Genomic DNA, 19020 nt, shown 5'->3' on the forward strand with positions numbered 1-19020 from the left:
CCTGACTTTTTTTTTGGAACTTGCTTGGACCGTACGTGGGGTGTCTAAGACAAGTGGTTTTCTTAAGAAGTTGCTCGCGTCTTTTTAATCTTCTTTCCCCTAGATTTTGATTTTCTTGTTTCTTATCTTTCACTTCAGACGACAAAATTATAAATAATTTTGAAGCATCTTTTTCTTGCACCCTGCGACGCGTGTTGGAACAAGATCTATATTGTTTCAAAAGCAAGCCTCTTTTCATTTGCATTGTTAAGATCTCCAATAACAATCCCATACCTAAATTCCACAAAGAGCAATTCGGCTGTGCATCTCCACCGCCATCTCCTCCTCCATCTTCATCTTTCTGAGTCATATAGTTTAGTTGGCTTGTGATACATATTACGACACCTTGCTGCTTGCCTAGCTACCTGGGCAAAACATCGCAAACCACTTCAACTTTCTCTTTTTCTCCGGTAGAAAGACAGACAACCAAATCAGCACAACAGCAATGGCTCCTCCGGCCGCTATCACACCGGTCACCCCCGGCACACCTGAGCCGAGCCTCAACAAGGGCGGGCCAGACACCAACCTGACCGCCGCTGCCATCGTTCACAAGACGTCACAGGCCTCCGAGTACCAGGAGCTCGACGCATCCAAGCTCATCTACAACCTCACCACCAGCCCAAGAACCCTGCCGGATTACGACACGGCCGCCGCCGGCTCCGAGACCGTCTGCACCGACCATATGGTGACGGCGACGTGGCACGCAGCCACGGGCTGGTCCGCCCCGAAGATCCAGCCCTATGGACCCCTCAGCCTGATGCCCACGGCCTCGGTCCTCCACTACGCCACCGAGTGCTTCGAGGGCCTCAAGGCGTACCGCGGCTACGACGGCAAGCTGCGCCTCTTCCGTCCAGACCGCAACGCCAACCGCATGCTCATGTCGTCGGTGCGCATTGCCCTCCCTTCGTTTCCGCCCGAGGCCCTCGAGCGCCTCCTCATCGCCCTCATGGCCGTTGACGGACCCAAGTGGCTGCCGCGCGAGAGGCCCGGCACCCTCCTGTACCTCCGTCCCACCATGATCGGCACCCAGGCCCAGCTGGGCGTGCAGGCCCCCAACCAGGCCATGCTCTTCATCACGGCCTCCTACTTCCCCACCATGGACTCGCCCGCCGGCGGCATGCGCCTGCACACGTCGCCTGAGGACATGGTGCGCGCCTGGGTCGGCGGCTTCGGCTACGCAAAGGTCGGCGCCAACTACGGCCCCTCCCTCCTGGCAACCAGAGAGGCCAGGTCCAGGGGTTTCCACCAGATCCTGTGGCTGTACGGGCCCGAGGGTTACTGCACCGAGGCCGGCGCGAGCAACTTCTTTGTCGTCATGAAGAACAAGCAGACGGGCCGCCTCGAGATCGTCACCGCCCCGCTCGATGACAGGGTCATCCTCGGCGGCGTCACCCGCATGAGCGTCCTGGAGCTGGCGAGGTCGAGGCTCGCAGAGGAGTTGGATGTCGCCGAGCGCCGCTACACCATCGATGAGGTCTTTGAGGCCTACGCCGAGGGTCGCATCGTCGAGTCGTTTGCATCTGGAACTGCTGTAAGTCTAGGGATACCACCTTGTTCTTGCTTTCTCCGCCTGGTCCACTCTTTACAACCAGTCATCTGGCCCAAACCATCACTAACTTTACACCACCAAACAACAGTACTTTGTCTGCCCCATCTCTTTGATCCACCACCGCGGTAAGGAGGTCACGATCCCCATGGGTGAAGACGGCCAGGGTGGCAAGTACACCCTGAAGCTGAAGCAGTGGCTTAAGGACATCATGTACGGCAATGAGCAGCACGAATGGGGAGTTGTCGTGCCAGAGGAGCAGTAAAGCGGACATACTGCTTTCCCCTCTTTTTTTTTTCCTTGTCTGTCTCATGAAGAATTGACGACCTTTTTTTTTTTAAACCAAAAAAATATCCGGCGTCGGGATCATGAGGGTTCTATTTGGCGTTATCATAAAGGGAAACGGAGTTTAGGGCATGAGCGGTATTCAACATCGCTCAAAACAGCACAAGATTTCACTTACGTTTGTCTAGACATGTCGGCACAGGTCGGATGCTTATAGGGAAGTTAAACGTAAATAATAATCCTGGTCTAGAGTAAATGATTCATAGCAAATCTGAGGTGAAGCTAAATGGGTCAAATGATCTTTCAAATGTTATCAGCAAAGCAATGATCTTGACTGTAGTGTTGCTCCAGGATCGCCCTTATACTTTGATCAATCGAGTATCAACTCTTCAACCGATCCTTCAAACAAAGTTGAACAGTCTGTTGTTTAGTTACCAGCATCTCGCATTCGGAATCCAGTCTTTAGAGCACACTAGCGGAACCTGAGCTTTCTGCTGTGAGCGTTGTCATACTCCCTTGCCTTCTCTTCAATCCACAAATGCCTCAACTTCTGTCTTTGTTTTTCAGCGTCCTGTCTGGACATGTCAGCATCGTAATTCCAAACTGCACGGAGCAAGCCTGCTCGCGGTACAAACCTTTTCAGCCTTTTCTAATGCCTTGCTCACCTCGGCACCGAGGTCTTCCAACTCTTTGTCGGCAACTTCTAGCACCCCCTGGATCTTGCTGTCCATATCTTCATCCTGGGAATTGTCGTCACTTGCGACGATGCGATCGCAGAGTTGCCTGATCTGAACGTTGAGATTGTCCCACTCCTCCCAAAGGCCTGAAACCGCCTTCTCTACAATCTCCTTTTCGGCCCAGAAATCGGCCACGATCCGGCCGAGGTTCCGTTCCTTGCGGGAGTCGGATACAAACTTGAGGTCGTAAAGAGGCATTGCAACCAGCTGCTGCCGAGCTTTGAGCTCGCCCACAAAATGGTCTTCCTGCTGCTTTAGATCCTCGATCTGCGTTTTAAGACGATCTCGGGCTTGATCGAGCTTCCCATTGGTGACCCGGTCAAGCTCATCTGCTTTCCCAGCGTATGTCGCTGGAGGGATGATATGCAATTGTTGTCAGTGGCACTCGCTAACCAGTACCGACAGATCTTCGGTACCTTCAATTGCCACAGCCACTGGCCTCATTTTTTGATCATGCTGTACGGCCTCGCTTGCAACAAAGATTGGCGAGCTGCTGGTATCTTGGTCGTATGGTCGCCTGACCCTCTTTGGCTGTCGAGATGACCCATCCCTGTGTACGGGAACAGGCCGTTTAAGACGATTAAAGAAGGCCGCAGTGGGGTCGCTGTCATGGGAGATCGTCTCAATAGCCTTGTTTGAGTCCTTCTTTTGCTTATTATTGAAACGAGCAAGCCGCTCCCGGAGACTTGTCTGCGGCGCATATATTTCAGAAACAATGTTGCTACTAATGCTGGATTTGAAGGCCTTTGAATCGCCATGGGTTGTCTGCCTTGCAGCGCGCTTGTCAACCATGTGGACACGATCATCCATTGCAGTTGTCGTGGCTGCTGCCAAGATAGATTCGAGTGATTGAAAGTCAAAGGCAAACAAATGTTCCAAAACCCACGGTTAGGTTATGGACAAAGGAATACAATAAAGTGACTCTCGCCAACGGAAAAATTCAACGATCTGCCTGCTTGATTTTGGTCGATAACTATTGTACTTTACCGGCCTAGGAGCCATACGAAGGATGATCACGAGGATACACGGGTAAACAATAGCTCCTTGGCAGCCATTTTGCTCTGCTCTGAGGCGCAAGAGAGAGAAGAAGAAGAAGAAGAAGAAGAAGAAGAAGAAGAAGAAGAAGAAGAAGAAGAAGAAGAAGAAGAAAAAAAAAAAAAAGCAGCTATGGCAAAAAAGGAAGCCACGGCTGAATCATGCTATAAGAAAAGGAAACATTTTTACAACTTTGGCGTCTTCTTAAGGAAGTCACGACGCAAACGAAACAAGTCCCTCATTGTCGGATTCAGTACTCACATTGCTGACGCGTGCAGACTTTGAGTATACGCAAAGAGCGAATAAAGCCTCGAAGTAGGTTGAAGAAAGCTAACTACAAAATAAGGTTTATTAGCAACCTCTTCATGGCATTCCCAATTGCGACAGGTTCGTACTTTTATCCCCATTACAGCCCAATAAGCCGATTTCCCCGAGAGTTCTGTCAGTTTACCACTCATGCAGCTTCCTAATTAGGGAGGTGATGAGCTTGTTAATTAAGTTGAGGGGCGGTGGGCGGGTGGATGCGGTCGCTTTCGCCGCGAAAGCTTGCCAATCTTTCCGGTTTCCCCCCTGGTTCCCTTCCGCTCCTGAGTGGTGCCATCCCTTTTTCCTGCTGATTGTTGCCTGTCCTGTACTGCGTACGTACGTGCTATGTGCTCGTCTGACTGTGAACGAGTTCCACATGCACCAGGATGTACCATCGTTTTGATCTCCAGAGGCATTCTCTCTTATCACCTGCTGCTATCATGTTTCTCCTTTTTTCGAAAGGATCAATTCGAATCGAGGCAGAGAAAAGGGAGGAACTGAGAAATCAAGAAAGCAAAGCTTCGCAGGTCATGAAGAGACAAGCTTTATCGCCCTGAACAAGCATTTCTTGGCTTCACGATCGGACCTTGGCCTGCGTCCTTGGCAGCGATCCCCTGCCCTGCAACCAATGCAACCGTGCCAGAATCCAAATTGGAGTTATTACTCTCATCCACCCTCTCCAACATGGGTATCCAAAGGTATCTATCCTGCGCTGCAGACCTCACCATAATTCACACAACAACTTGTATTTGGTGAAATCAAAATCGATCTGTCGGAAATCATGTTCCTCGGCCCTTTCTGATTAACCGGTGCCGACCGCACAAACATGGAACCGACCGAACCGTATCCGTTTCCCCGTGGGCCGACCCCTCCTTCGTTGCGTACTTTACCCTTCGAGGTAGGAGGGTGCGGGATTTCATACCCGTTTGGGGTACTTTGCACAATGTAATGACGCCAAGTGGGCCATGCTCGCATCCCGAGCTCTATCACAGTCGTCATTCCACTTTGTTGATTCATTCGGGCAATCCAGTAAGGAGCTCGGTGGGACGGGGGTTTCGTTATCGGCCGGTAGATGAGATATCTATATTTGACGCACCTCCCGTCTCTTCTTTTACCTTTTTGTCACTGTTGTTCATCCCAACCAACTCGGCCAGGCGTTTTCTCGTGGTGGTTTACCTTTCCCACCATACTTGTGCTGCTTGGGTTCGGCTTTCATTCATTCATAGCCACAACTAGCAGCTTGACATCCAGGCATTGACCCACGCAAGCCGCAGCCATGCTTCAAAAAGTCGTTGCCTACGCTGCGCTTGCCACAGTGCTCCCACTGTCGGCCTCTGCCGCTAGCAACGTGGTCGTCGAGTCCCTCCCTGCCGTCCCCAAGGGCTGGGAGAAGATCCAAGATGCCGACCCGGATCAGAAGATCCGTCTCAAGGTCGCTCTGCGCCAGCCCAACCTTGCTCTCTTTGAGCGCGAGATGTACGCCGTCTCGTCGCCGAACAGCGCGCGCTATGGCCAGCACCTCAAGCGCGAGGAGGTTCGCGAGCTGATGAAGCCCGACCCGGAATCGACCTCGACCGTGATGCAGTGGCTTGAGAATGCCGGTATCCCGTCTCAGGCAATCCACGAGGACAGCGACTGGATCAACATTGTCACCTCGGTGCGCAACGCCAGCGCTCTGCTCAAGGCCGACTTTGGTGTGTACGGCCATGTCAACAGCGACCTCAAGAAGATCCGCGCTCTTGAGTACTCTGTGCCCGACAACGTCCGTGACCACATTACCATGGTCGCCCCCATCATCAGGTTTGGTGAGATAAAGCCCAAGAGGAGCATCGTCAAGTCGGTCGAGGACGCCAAGGGTAGCATTCAAGCTGCCGAGGTCCCGACGGGCCAGCTAGACGTTGCCGCATGCAACAAGACCATCACTCCCGAGTGCCTGCGTGCTCTGTACCAGATTGGCGACTACAAGTCGGCCGGCAGCCCGAAGTCGCGTTTCGGAATTGCTGGCTACCTTGAGGTGAGATAAGCCCAACGAGACTTGATAAACAAGAAACCGTTTATTGACACAAGAAATCATCTAGGAATATGCTCGATACTCGGAGCTTGAGAAGTTCCAGGAGGTCTATGCTCCTTACACCTTGGGGTCTAACTTCTCCGTTGTGTCCATCAACGGCGGTCTCAACGACCAAAGCTCGACCTCTGATTCCGTAGAGGCAAACCTGGACATGCAATATGGTGTTGCACTTTCGTACAATACCAATGTCGTGTATTATTCCACGGGCGGTCGCGGACCTTTGGTCCCTGATTTGGACCAGCCCAAAGCCAACGATAGCTCCAACGAGCCTTACCTGGACTTCCTAGAGTACATGAAGAACCTTCCGGATGATGAGCTTCCTCAGACCCTGACCACATCGTACGGCGAGAACGAGCAATCCGTTCCTCGCGAGTTTGCCATCAAGGTTTGCAACATGTTTGGCGAGCTCGGTGCCCGTGGTGTTTCCATCTTCTTCTCGTCCGGGGATGAGGGCCCTGGATCTGCCTGCCAGTCAAACGACGGAAAGAACACCACTCGCTTCGACCCGGCCTTCCCGGCAGCTTGCCCGTACGTCACTGCTGTTGGCGGCACCAGGTACGTCGCCCCCGAGACCGGCGCTGCTCTCGCCGGTGGCGGCTTCTCCGACATCTGGCCCCAGCCCGAGTGGCAAAAGTCGGCCGTCGAGAAGTACCTCGGCATCCTGGGCGACCGCTGGAAGGGCCTGTACAACCCCGCTGGAAGGGCCTACCCGGACATTGCGGGACAGGCGTACTCGTACCACGTTTTCGACTCTGGGAAAGACGTCTTGGTCGCCGGCACAAGCGCTTCCAGCCCGGCCGTCGCCGCCATCTTCTCGCTGCTGAACGACGCAAGGCTCGCTGCCGGCAAGCCTCCCATGGGCTGGATCAACCCTTGGCTGTACGAAGTCGGTCTCAAGGGCCTCACTGAGTAAGTTGCATCAAATTCCACATTCTGGAACGAATCACTCCAGCCCCAGGGGACCTTTGCTGACATGGAGTTTATTACCTCAGCATCACCGTTGGTGGATCTCGTGGCTGCACCGGAAAGTCCATCTACAGCGGCCTTCCCGCTCCCAAGGTGCCCTTTGCGTCGTGGAACGCCACTGAAGGCTGGGACCCCGTTACCGGTCTCGGAACGCCGCTGTTCGACAAGCTCCTGAAGCTCAGCTCGCCTGGCGCTCAGGTTCAGAAGATTGCCAACTAGGCTGTGGCGTGTGGGGAACCAGTGAGATATGCAGTAGACAATTGCCCACAACAGTTTTAATTACCATTTCAACAGCAATAGACACGCGGTACGCAGTGGACGCAACGGTCAGCATTGAACAGTCAAAAGGGGGCAAGTTAGCCAACGCATAATCGCGTGGGTATCGACCGTGTAATAAGAGAATAATAAAAAGAAATACCAAAAAACGCTTCTTCCAAACGCCCGCCCAAAATTTATATTAATGTTCTTATTTGAAAGTTCATTATTGCTCAGGAGCGTATATGCATGCTAAACTGGCTTGCGAAACTTTTCAAGTGACCAAAAAGGAAAAAGCAGTAAGAAGGAAAAAAATAAATAAAAAAAGCCAACAAGCATCAACCTTGACTACATCTTATCAGGGGTATATGTATCACGAGGTCTTCAAAACAAAGCGCCATGCTGAAAAAAAGAAGCCACAGCGAACAATCCATGCATGTCTGTTGTGTATCTTTTCATAAGAAGATAAAAGAGGAAAAACAAGGCCTGAGTAGATATGCAAGCAAATAGCAGAATAGATAGACAAGAAAATCGTCATGACCGCTCAGGCGATTGCGCCTTGGACCCGCTCCTCGAGACAGACAGCGCGCTCATCTGGCTTGCCAGGCTCGCGCCGGTGCCTTTGCGGGTCTCCAGCGCCCTGGACCACCGCTTCTTGTCCTTGATGGGCTGGCCTTGACCGCTGAGGCCCAGAACCTCCATGAGCTCGGGTATCTCGGCGTGGTCGCGCGTCGTGCGCATGCGGTGCGCCCAAGTTACATGCTTCTCTTCGCCAGGCTCTTCGGCCTCGTCTTCCTGCTGAATCTGCGCCTCAGGCGGCGCGATGCTGCCGCTGCGGCTCAGGGCGGCCTTGATCTCCTCGTCATTCTTGGGTGGGCTGTGGCCGCCGGCCACCCCAGTTCCTTCCCCGGCCGCGGCGTCTTCGGACGATATCTTGGCCGCTGCCATGCTGGCCCTGTAGTCCCTGTGCTCGCCGAGGCGCTTCTCAATGTCATCGGCGGGGGTCATGACGTTGAAGGGCTCGAAAAGAAATTCGCCGCCGATCTGGCGCTGGTCTCCCGCCTTGGTAGCTTTTCCGCTCGGAATCTGCTTGAGGCCCTGGACGACGCTGCTAAAGACGCTGCTGATCATGGACTTGCGCTGGTAGGCCGGACGAGCGCCGAGGGCAAGGGTGCGCACCATACCAAGCTCGTCATACAGGCGCCGGGTCGGATCCGAGTAGACGGGGAAGCGGCAGCCCGTCTCACTCACGTACATGTCAATCAAGGACGGGTCACCGCAGCCTATCACAGCGATGAAGGTTGGGATCGGCAGGTCAAGCAGGGCCTCTGGGGTGATAGAGGCTGAGAGAGTACGGAGGTATTCTTGGCAGTTCTATTTTGGCCGGGCGTTAGCTATGCCTCAAGATGTACGGGAGTAGTTGGGGTCAATCCAAGGTAAGCCAGGTATGAAGAGAAGGCCAAAACAGGCTTCCAATCACCACTTACACCACAGAAGAAGTGTCGGACAAAGATGACGAGCACCCGCCGGGCAACGTTGCGCCCGCTGTATAGACTCCGGAAGGTGTGAGACTTTCCATGGCGGTCGAGGACGACATAGTTCTCGATCTTGCGCAGCGTCGCGGCCGATGGTAGGTCATTATTGCTCTGCACCTCACCGGCAAAGTCACGGGGGTTGACGTCGTCGATACCCTGACCAGCGGTCGTTGCTGTCTTCGCGGGCGGATGGACATGGGCAGGCTCAGTCGTGAATGCCGACGTCACTATCGGTGCCAGCTGTGGGGGTGGTGTCTTCTGGCTTTCATTGTCGGCGGTGGATGGTTTTAGTAGTGCCGCCGACTCCTCCGACTTGGGCTCGTTCCCGTCCCCGATTTCCGCCTTGACTGGCTGAGCTGGAGGGGCCGCCAGCGATTCTGTCGGGTTATTCTGCGGGCCGGTGGCGACTTCAGTGACTCCGTCCGTCCCCTTGTTGTTAGCTTCTGCTGTGGGTTGAACTGTAACGTCTCCGTTTGCCTTCGTAAGCGTGTCGTCCGCAGCCGCCGCCACAGGCTTCGTGTCGGCAGGCGAAGCCATGGCTTGCTTGCTTGCTCGTTCGCTCAGTACTTCGCGGCACGACCAATCGCGAGATTATGGGTGCGCTCGTCCCGAAAGCGCGAAGGGGATGTGGTTGAGAGCAGAGATGGCACTGCAAGAAGATGTTTATGTTTACGCCTAAGCTATCCTGGCGTTGACAGAAGAGAATATACAGGACAGCACCGCAAAAACGAGGCAAGCAAAGCGAGTGGGTAAGTGAGTGAGGGAAGTGACTTAACGAGAGTAAAGAGAGCCCAGAAGAATTAAACTAAAACACTGGAGACAATGGAGACCAAATCCACTCTTTGGTGAACTGAAGCTTTAAAAGGGGGGAAGGCGATGGGGTAGATTGTAACGTTAGGTTGCATGGAGGAACAAGTGGATGGGGAAAGAATTGGAAACCCAATCCGGGCAGCGGTAATTGCAAGCAGGTACGAATAAGAGTGAATGTACAGAGTAGTCAGACACAAGTGGTTGAGGTACCAGGTAATAGATAATTGGCCAACCCCCTCACGATTCTGCACGTTGCCCACGCGCCGTGTTTCGGGGGCCCTGGTTTTGGTAGAGGAAGGGAGGTGGGGCGCTCAGGGACCGGCCTTGTCAACGCACATCGACAAGAGGGAAACGCTTCAGCTTACCTACCAAGAAGCAAATCAAGGCCTGGACTCTAGAGCAGTACCTACAGGTATTAATTGCGCACTTTGTCAGGTCGACTTGTAGATACAGAGTGAGTAGGTAGGTACGTATGCATGAACTCATACAAAAGAAACAATTAGACAGGGGTTTTGAAGAATAGGTGCCTACCTTAGCTATCGCTTGAAGTAAAACATCCTCCCCAAGGAATCGTATACCTCACTTTCGTGTTCCAAACGGTCGGGCAGTCAGCCCTCAAACGAACGAACGAAGGACGTCAAGACGACGGCTGCATCCGCAAGGTTTCAAAACTTGTCAGGTATGAGATGAGGTCATGGGCTGGCGCGCGCGACCGGGGTCTGCGTGGGTGGAGCTGCGCGCCAAAGGTGAGTGACAAAGACTAGAACGTGGCGCCGTGCATGCAGATCGTTGGTGCACAACCCTACCTAAATAGCGTCCAGCTTTACTGTAAGACCAATCTCGTGTTCATGCCAGGCCCAGACTTGAGTTCTTCCGCCATATGCAGACGCAAGAGAGTGTCAGGCTGCGTCTGCATGTATCAATTTGAAGGATGCACATTCGATCGTCGCATGATTGTTTGGCTTGGATACACAATTTCTTGCAATTGGATCTCGAAAATCTGGCCGTTTTCTGAAGCTAAAGTAGCATCAAAAGGACACAACAAACGTCTGTATCAGCTCAATATATTCCCTAGGAAGAAGGAATTCTGCCAAAGAGCATCGTCACCACCAAAGTGTTCTCGGCGGTATCGAATCCGAAATCTTTCAAAAGCGTTATTGTTTCGAAGCCAGCATGGCATTGCTTTGGATGAAAAACTATCGTTACAGAAACATTCGACTGTGTGGGTTTGAAGCTGCCTCCCCTGAGCTGAATATGATATATGGTGTTGCCGCAAAATATTTTGGCACTTGAGAGCACTGAGAGATATAATTATCGCACATCTCTGATATTTGCTCTTCATCGCATAAGATTTCGACTACATCGCTGTGCTGCTCCCATTCACTCTTTCGCTTTTCTTGTCTCCGCGTGATTCCCTACGACCTACGTCCCTTCCATAAAAGACATCTCAAGAACTTTACTCATCCGAGCTCCAGGATCTTGAGACTTAGACAGGGGTTGGTCGACTGATTATAGACACATGTTGGGAACCAGGGCAGCTCGATGTCCAGGAAGGGTCCCCGGGCATGCCTTCATAGTCAGGAACAGAACATCCACGGCGGATGAATTAAAGTTAAACAACGTGGACCGTAGATCCCGAGACGAGACTAGCAATGAAAAGCTTTCGAGACTGGGGGGGAAACCTTCGCGAAAACTTTCTGGCAAGGTGCTCTGTCAAATGCGTGTCTATATCTGATCAAGGGCCAACCAAGGATATGGTTGACATAGCAATTGCCGACAATCGACCTGCTATATTACGAGGTTTGATTGGTGAAAACCCCGCAAGCAAATTACCATTTGCTCAAGCATCTCGCATTGTGCATACCGACAAGCTGTGGACAAGAGCAGTGCCACGGAGGAATTTTGAAGGTGTTCAGAAAGGGCTGGCTTTGTCTTTTGCGTGATGTATGATGTTGTCAGACAGAATGCATATTCCAAGCGAGGCTGCCGCCCGACAACTCTGAACAGTCTTGACTTGGTGATATTTGTAAGCGTCCGTCTCAATACAGTTTGAGGGACCACTGAGGTTTTGCTAAATCTCCCAACAGCTCGGTCGGATGTAGTGATCGTCTCGCCGCTCGCCGCTCGCTGCCGTGGCGATGCGTGAGCCGAGTTGATCAAATAGGCTCTATTTCAAGCATCATTTCTGCTGGTTGCCGCAGAATCTTCGACGCTCCAAGAACTGCATATTTACAGCTCCGCTCTGTAGCACATAGTCCCGGATCTCAGTCGGCGGTGATATCGCACTGGAAAGCTGGAAGAGCCAGAAGCGTGCAAGCCATTTCCGCATCATCCTCGAATATAATTCCTGTATGGCGGTTTTGGCCGCCAATTAGAGAAACATTATTATTATATAATAGTTATATTAGAATTCTATTTGGATTTATTAATAACTGGGCGAATTGTTCAATTTTTAATAAATTATATATTAAATTAAATATATCGATAAAATATTTATCGTAAACGATAACTACATGCACTTTTAACACCGTTAAATTGGCAAAATATATACATATATATTTATAATATAATATAATATCATATTTATATCATTTACCATTATTTATGGTTATACATCAAATATAGTAAAATGTATTGAAAGATCAAAAAAAATATTGAATATTTAAGCATTAATAACAATAAAATAATTACAATAACGGCTTTTATACAAAAATAAATCATTAAATTCCAAATACTGTAATGTGTTATGGATTCGTGCCTAAGGCACGTATCACGTAATAAGATACAAAAGCGGGTCAGGGACAATATATAAAGGGAAGGACATTACCACGACCCGGAAATACACCTTTTCCTCCCTTTTTCCCCAACGTTAATAATAATACCAACAAAAATATTTAACGGTTTTAAGGCCGTTAATTTACCCTATAATATTTACTAACGTTCAAATTTAAATACGATAATAATTAACCCAAAACCAGGCCCGGGAAGGGAAATTTACAACCTTTACCAAAACCTGGTCGCGAATATCGCGATATTAAAAAAACGTATCGCTTAAATGCGATTATATTTTTTAAACGTAAACGCGATCGCGCAAAAATAACGCCCTAAAAGGAAATTTTTACGCGACCCCCTATTATATAACGGCGCGCCAATTGCGTTTACAATTTGGAAATAAATTATTTCGTATAAATTAATACGCGACGCGGAATTTGTCGGGAATTAGCGCGATTAATTCGAATATATATAATTTGATTTTACTATAATAATATAAAATATCGTCCGTTTTTTTTACGAAATAAAGGGTACGGGAAAAAGGTATAATTACAAAAATTTTATTAAATATTTGGGACGTATATACGACGATTTTTATAAAAAGGCCCAAACCTTCGTCGAATTAAAAATATTCCGAATACGATACGGCGAATCGTTCGCACATTTTTTTACCAAATTTAAACGTTTTTTTATTGCGGCCGGGGGTTTTAAATAATTAAACGAAATACGGGCCAATTATTTGCGTTTCCGGGTCGTTAACCGGATAAAAAAAGTATCGGTAAAAAAATATTATTTCCAATTTTTACCACGGATTTATCGCCATATACCGTTATATCGTCCAAAATTTGGAAATTATTAATTTGGATAAACGTTTCGGTTAAAAACGGAACGCCTTTTTTCCAAATTCTTTATAAATAAATTTAAAAAATATAATAATAACGGGCGTATTAATAATAAAAATTGGCCGAAACCGTTATAACGTTGGTAAAAAACGAAAAGGGCGTCGATTGGATGGAAATAAAGGGAAAAATAGGGTTTTATAAATATCCGTTTAAAAATTCCAACGACGCCGTAAAATAAAAATTTATTTCCGTTGCGGGTCCGCCTCCTATTACGCCCAAAATTACCAATTTGTACCGGTTATACGTTTAATGGTAAACGATCCCGAAAAAGGAAAAAATTAACCTTAAATTACAATTTTAACCCAATAAAAACCGACGCGACGGACCCGGACCACCTTATAATACGTTAATAAATATAAATCGGAAAAAACAGTTAAAAAAATATAAATTATAATAAATAGTCGACCATTTTTTATCCCGGTTTTAATTAATTTAACGAAATTTATTATTATATAAATAAATTTAAAATGCGAATATTACGCGGTTATAAGCAAAAATTATACCGAAAAATTGGGAATAATAAAAGTTTTTTTATTATAAATCCGCCGGTTGGGCACGGTAACGGGACGAATACGAACTAATATACGGGAAATGGGTAATTGCGACGTAAATATCGACGGTTAATCCGCGCCGATATCCTTTTATATAATTCCGGGATTAACGTAAAATTTATTTTTGGGATTTTTTTGGATAACCCACCGGAAAATGGTATTTAATTTAAACCAAAAAAAATTAAAAATAAAATCCGTTAAAGGGTTATTCGTGCAGGAATTGTCCTTAAGTCCGAAAAACAGGAAATTTACGGTGGTTATAGGTAACGTATTCCTAACCGCGGCCCGAAAAATAAAAAAAAATACGAACGAATAAATAAAATTCGTTTTTATTTTATTACGAAATATAACCTAGGTCCTAACCCTGACGGCGGTAAATAAAAACGACGCAAAACCCCCGGCGACGTTACCCGCAAAATTAAAAGGTTTCGAAAACCTATTTAACGACGGTAAAATTTCGGTTTTACCCCCGTATAAAAGCGAATTGGATTATTATATCCGGATTTAAAAGGATAATAACGGTAAATCCCCGCCGTTATTATAAGGCCGGTTATATTATATAACGCGCGATTAATTACTGGAATTACGGCGATAAATAATCGATATAATGGACAAAAAATGGATCCGAGCAAACGCGTCGTTAACCGTAACCCCGGTCCTAATAATCCGGAAAATTTTTGGAAAATGGCGTTTATACGTCGATTATAAAATATTAAACGCTATTATAATATAGGACCGGTATTTTTTACCATTAATTAAAAAAATATTCCGTTTTTTATCCGGAGTAAAATGGTTTATTAAAATAAACGTACGCGCAATTTTCCATAAATTACGCGTGGCCGAAAAAGATAAATATTTTATAATTTTTTACATAAAATTCGGGTTATTCGAATGGTTAATATACCCAATCGGATTAACGGGCGTTCCGGCCACGTTCCAGCGATATATTAACGGCGTTTTCGGGAATATATTAAACGATTATATTCTAATATATTTGGACGATATTTTAATTTATACGTCCGGTTTTAAAACGGATTATTGGCGGAAAATTACCCATATTTTGGGAAAATTAAAAAAAGCGGGTTTAAATTTGGATTTCGATAAAAACGCGTTCGCAATTATTTCCGTTAAATACTTGGGGTTTATTATATACGCTAATATAAACGTAAAAACCGATCCGGAAAAATTACGCGCGATCCGGGAATGGGAAACCCCGACGAAATTACGAAAATTACGCGGTTTTTTAAAATTCGCAAATTTTTACCGGGATTTTATAAACGGGTATTCGGGTTTAACGGCGTTTTTATTTCGATTTATTAAAAAAGGAATACCGTTTAAATGGACGCCGGAGGAGGACGTTATTTTTAAAATATTTAAATAAATATTTTTACAAACGTTAATATTAACCCAATGGAGCGACGAAACGGAAACGAAAATAAAAACGGATTATTCCGGCGCAATTATCGAAGGGGTATTGGTATAAAAAAGGAAAAACGGGTTATAAAAACCGGTAATATTTTATTCCGTTAAATTAACGACGGCCCAACGCAATTATATTATTTACAATAAAGAATTATTCGCGGTTATTTATTATTTGTAAATATAGGAAATGGAATTACGTAATATCCGTTTTTTTTTACTATTTTTACGGATTATAAAACGTTCGAATATTTTACGAAACCGAAAATGGTATTGGAACGGTAAATACGGTGGGCCGAAATTTTATCCAAATTTAATTACGTTTTAAAATACCGATTAAGGAAATACGCGATAATCCCCGACGTGTTATCGAAACGGGAATAGGATAAAATTAGCGAGGAAAAAAAAACGATAATATTACGTCCAATATTTAATATAACCATAATCGGTATTTTTTAAATATTATTATAAAATATACTACCGGCGGTCCCGGAAAAAACATTTATTTTCCAGCAATTTTATATAATAAAATTTTAGAACGAAATAATGGAAAAAAACCCGGTATACGCCCATAAACGTAACGCGGTTTAACAAAATATAAAACGATTTTTACCTGAAACCGAAACGATAATATAAATAACGGATTATTTAATAAACGTTTCCGGTACGTTATTATATAAAAATCGTTTTTAATTACCTAATTGGGAACTTTTAACTACGGTAATTTTGCAACGAACCCACGAATCCCCAATAATTAATTATTGCGGTAAAAATAACATATTTACAATCCTGGTTCGAAATTATTATTGGGACGGGATGGCCGAATATATCCGACAATTCGTACGTAATTGCAATATATACCGCAGGATAAAACCATCGAAACGACGCAAATAAAAATTATTATAATTTTTACCAATACCGGACAGGTTTTGGAAATAAATTTCCATCGATTTTATAACGGATTTTTTAGGTAATAATACGGACGCGCCGCGTTATATAATAATTATAAATAATAAATTTTCCAAGTATATCCAATTAAAAACGATGGATTCGATAAAAACCGAAATTTGCGCCGCAAAATTCGTTTCCACCTGGTAGCGGTTTAAAGGTTTTTTTAACGCGATTATATTGGACCGGGGGTTGGATTGGGTAGGGGGTTTTTAATCGGAATTATACCAATAAATAGGAATTTTATAATTATTATCGACGTTTTACCATTTAAAAACGGACGGGGGTACGGAACGGATTAATTAGGAAATATAATATTATTTAAAAATTTTGGTGGTATTCGACCAAATAAATTAACCCGGATATTTACCCGCCGTTTAATTAACGTTAAATAATAGGAATTCGTTAATTACGGAAATTAATTTTAATAAATTATTATTAAAATACGAAATAAACGCGGTCCCGGTAATATAGGCAAACGGACGACCGGGTTCCACGTTTAAAAATCGCGCGAATTTGTTTTTATAATATTTTAAAAACGGTATAAACGTGGCCCACGCCGTTATAATTTATATATAATAACGCCAAAAAAAACGCGAATAAAATACGGAAACCGGCGGACCGTTTTAAAATAAAAAATAAAGTTTTTTTTAATTTACGGAACGTTAAAACTGATCGCCCGAATAAAAAATTTAATTTCGTAGCGAATAAATATACGGTTGTAACGATTTTTATATTATTAATAATTACATTAAACGTCCCGAAAAAAATCCACCCCATTTTTTACGTAAAATTAATCGAAAAAACCGCGGACGACTTATTACCGTCCCAAATTCGTACCGATATTAAACCCGGCCCGTTATTAATCCTATCCGATTTAAATAACGAAACCGCGGAAAAATGGGTAATGGAGGAAATTTTGGCCGCGAAAAACGTAATAAAAAAAAACGCAAACGTAAAATTTTGGTAAAATGGAAAAAATACGACGAATTTACGTGGGAGGATTTGGTAACGGTGGAAAATATACGGGTATTAAACGAATTCGAAATAAAATAGGGGCCGGCCCAAATAAATAATGGCCCAATATCGAAACGACGGTAATAATTAAATATTTAACCGAATTAAAGATTTGTTACAATTAATTAAAAAATGACAATTCCCCGGGAAAAAAGCGACGCAGTAAATCCAGAATAAATATTAATTTAATTAAACGTACGGTAAAAAAAACAAATAAAATTAAACCTTTTACCGGGACGAAATATAATAAAAATAAACTATTATAGGGTAAGCCAACGGCCTTGAGACCGTTAAATATCCTTATTGGTATTATTATTAACGCTAGGGGAAAAGGGAGGAAAAGGTGCATATCCGGGTCGTGGTAATATCCTTCCCCTTATATATTATCCCTAACCCGCTTTTATATTTTATTACGTAATATATACTTTAAACACGAATTTATAATATAACCCGTATTCGCCCGTCCTTTATCGGGTATAATCCCTATTTGGAGGTATAAAAGCAATCCAGCGGGCGCGTATCCTAATATAATTTACCCGTCCATTATTCCGGGCGGTATAGGCCCGTAATTGGGTTTTACCCTTTTATTTTCGGCCGCGGTTATGTCGCGGGCTTTTTATCCCCGGATCCGTTTACGGGCGGTTATTATAATTCGCCTTTTCCTAATTTTAATTAATATAAATCCGTAGTCGAATTTTATTTTCCCGTTTTTGGCTACGGTTATATCGTGGCGTTTTTATCGTATTTACCGTTTGCGGGTAATTATCGCGGTTTATTTTCCTTTTACTTTGGGCGGTATAGGGTTATAATCGGGTTTTACCCTCCTGTTTTTGGTTGCGGAAATATTGCGGTTTTTTTATCGTATTTGCCGTTTACGGGTATTTATCGCGGTTTACCTTTTTTTATTTTGGGCGGTATAAGGCCGTGGTCGGGTTTTACCCTCCTGCTTTTAATTACGGTAATGTCGCGGTTTTTTTATCGTACCTGCCGTTTACGGGTATTTATCGCGGTTTACCTTTTTTTTATTTTGGGCGGTGTAGGACCGTAATCGGGTTTTACCCTCCTATTTTTAATTGCGGTAATATTGCGGTTTTTTTATCGTATTTACCGTTTGCGGGTGTTTATCGCGGTTTACCTTCCTTTTACTTTGGGCGGTATAGGTTCGTTTATTTATTGGCACAATTCCTTTCCCGTAATAATTGCGGTTTTTGTTTTTCGCATTTTTCCCCGCGTTATCGTCCTGGTCCCTTTTATTTTCCAACTTTTCCTCCATTTGAATTTTTTTCGTTTTTATTCCTTTTTTTTTTATTATTTTATCGATTTTTCCCGTTTTCCCCTCGTTTTATTTTTTATTTATATTACCTTTATTTCGGCCGTCCTTATTTCCTATTCGTTCTTATTTATTATTCGTATCGTTATTTATCGTTACCGCGTCGTTATTATATCCCGGGTTTTTATATTTCCTTAATCGCGTCCCAAATAGCGTTTAAATAAGCTAATGCCGGTGGTGGAGGTGGCCGGCCTCCCTACCGTAATGGTTAATTATTTTCGTTATATAATAATAACGGCCGCCTATTTGTAAATTATATCGATTAAATACCGATTGGGTGGTATCGCTAATTTATATTCGCAACGTTTTCGTCGCGCTATCGGTACCGCGGAATTCCAGGGTAATTTAAATAACGACGAATATACCGCCCCGGAAAATGTATTTATTTTTTATATTTTTTATATAAAAACGTTTAAAACCAACGGGGTTTGGGAATATGGCCCTGCCCCCGACGGTATTAATTACCAGCGATACCGCGATATTAAAAAATCGCATT

General features: G+C 45.3%; 4 protein-coding genes across 4 annotated transcripts; 2 read left to right on the forward strand and 2 right to left on the reverse strand.

The window, feature by feature from the left end:
- Positions 1-484: 484 nt before the first annotated feature.
- PpBr36_08197 (uncharacterized protein) lies at positions 485-1850 on the forward strand (the record flags this gene model as incomplete). The annotated part of the gene is made up of 2 exons (XM_029895329.1): positions 485-1570; positions 1677-1850. 2 exons carry the CDS (start codon positions 485-487, stop codon positions 1848-1850), a joined length of 1260 nt encoding a protein of 419 aa, XP_029746725.1.
- Positions 1851-2342: 492 nt separating this feature from the next.
- Positions 2343-3417, reverse strand: PpBr36_08198 (uncharacterized protein; the record flags this gene model as incomplete). Its single annotated transcript, XM_029895330.1, has 3 exons — positions 2343-2441; positions 2506-2957; positions 3024-3417. The coding sequence occupies 3 exons, from the start codon at positions 3415-3417 to the stop codon at positions 2343-2345; spliced, it is 945 nt and encodes a 314-aa protein (XP_029746720.1).
- A 1807-nt stretch (positions 3418-5224) lies between these two features.
- On the forward strand, positions 5225-7204 carry PpBr36_08199 (uncharacterized protein; the record flags this gene model as incomplete). The annotated part of the gene is made up of 3 exons (XM_029895331.1): positions 5225-5962; positions 6027-6928; positions 7012-7204. The coding sequence occupies 3 exons, from the start codon at positions 5225-5227 to the stop codon at positions 7202-7204; spliced, it is 1833 nt and encodes a 610-aa protein (XP_029746721.1).
- Positions 7205-7774: 570 nt separating this feature from the next.
- On the reverse strand, positions 7775-9312 carry PpBr36_08200 (uncharacterized protein; the record flags this gene model as incomplete). The annotated part of the gene is made up of 2 exons (XM_029895332.1): positions 7775-8614; positions 8728-9312. 2 exons carry the CDS (start codon positions 9310-9312, stop codon positions 7775-7777), a joined length of 1425 nt encoding a protein of 474 aa, XP_029746656.1.
- Between the last annotated feature and the right edge of the window lie 9708 nt (positions 9313-19020).

The sequence above is a fragment of the Pyricularia pennisetigena genome, chromosome 5 (genome assembly GCF_004337985.1).
Source record: "Pyricularia pennisetigena strain Br36 chromosome 5, whole genome shotgun sequence".
In the NCBI taxonomy this organism is placed as follows: Eukaryota; Fungi; Ascomycota; class Sordariomycetes; order Magnaporthales; family Pyriculariaceae; genus Pyricularia; species Pyricularia pennisetigena.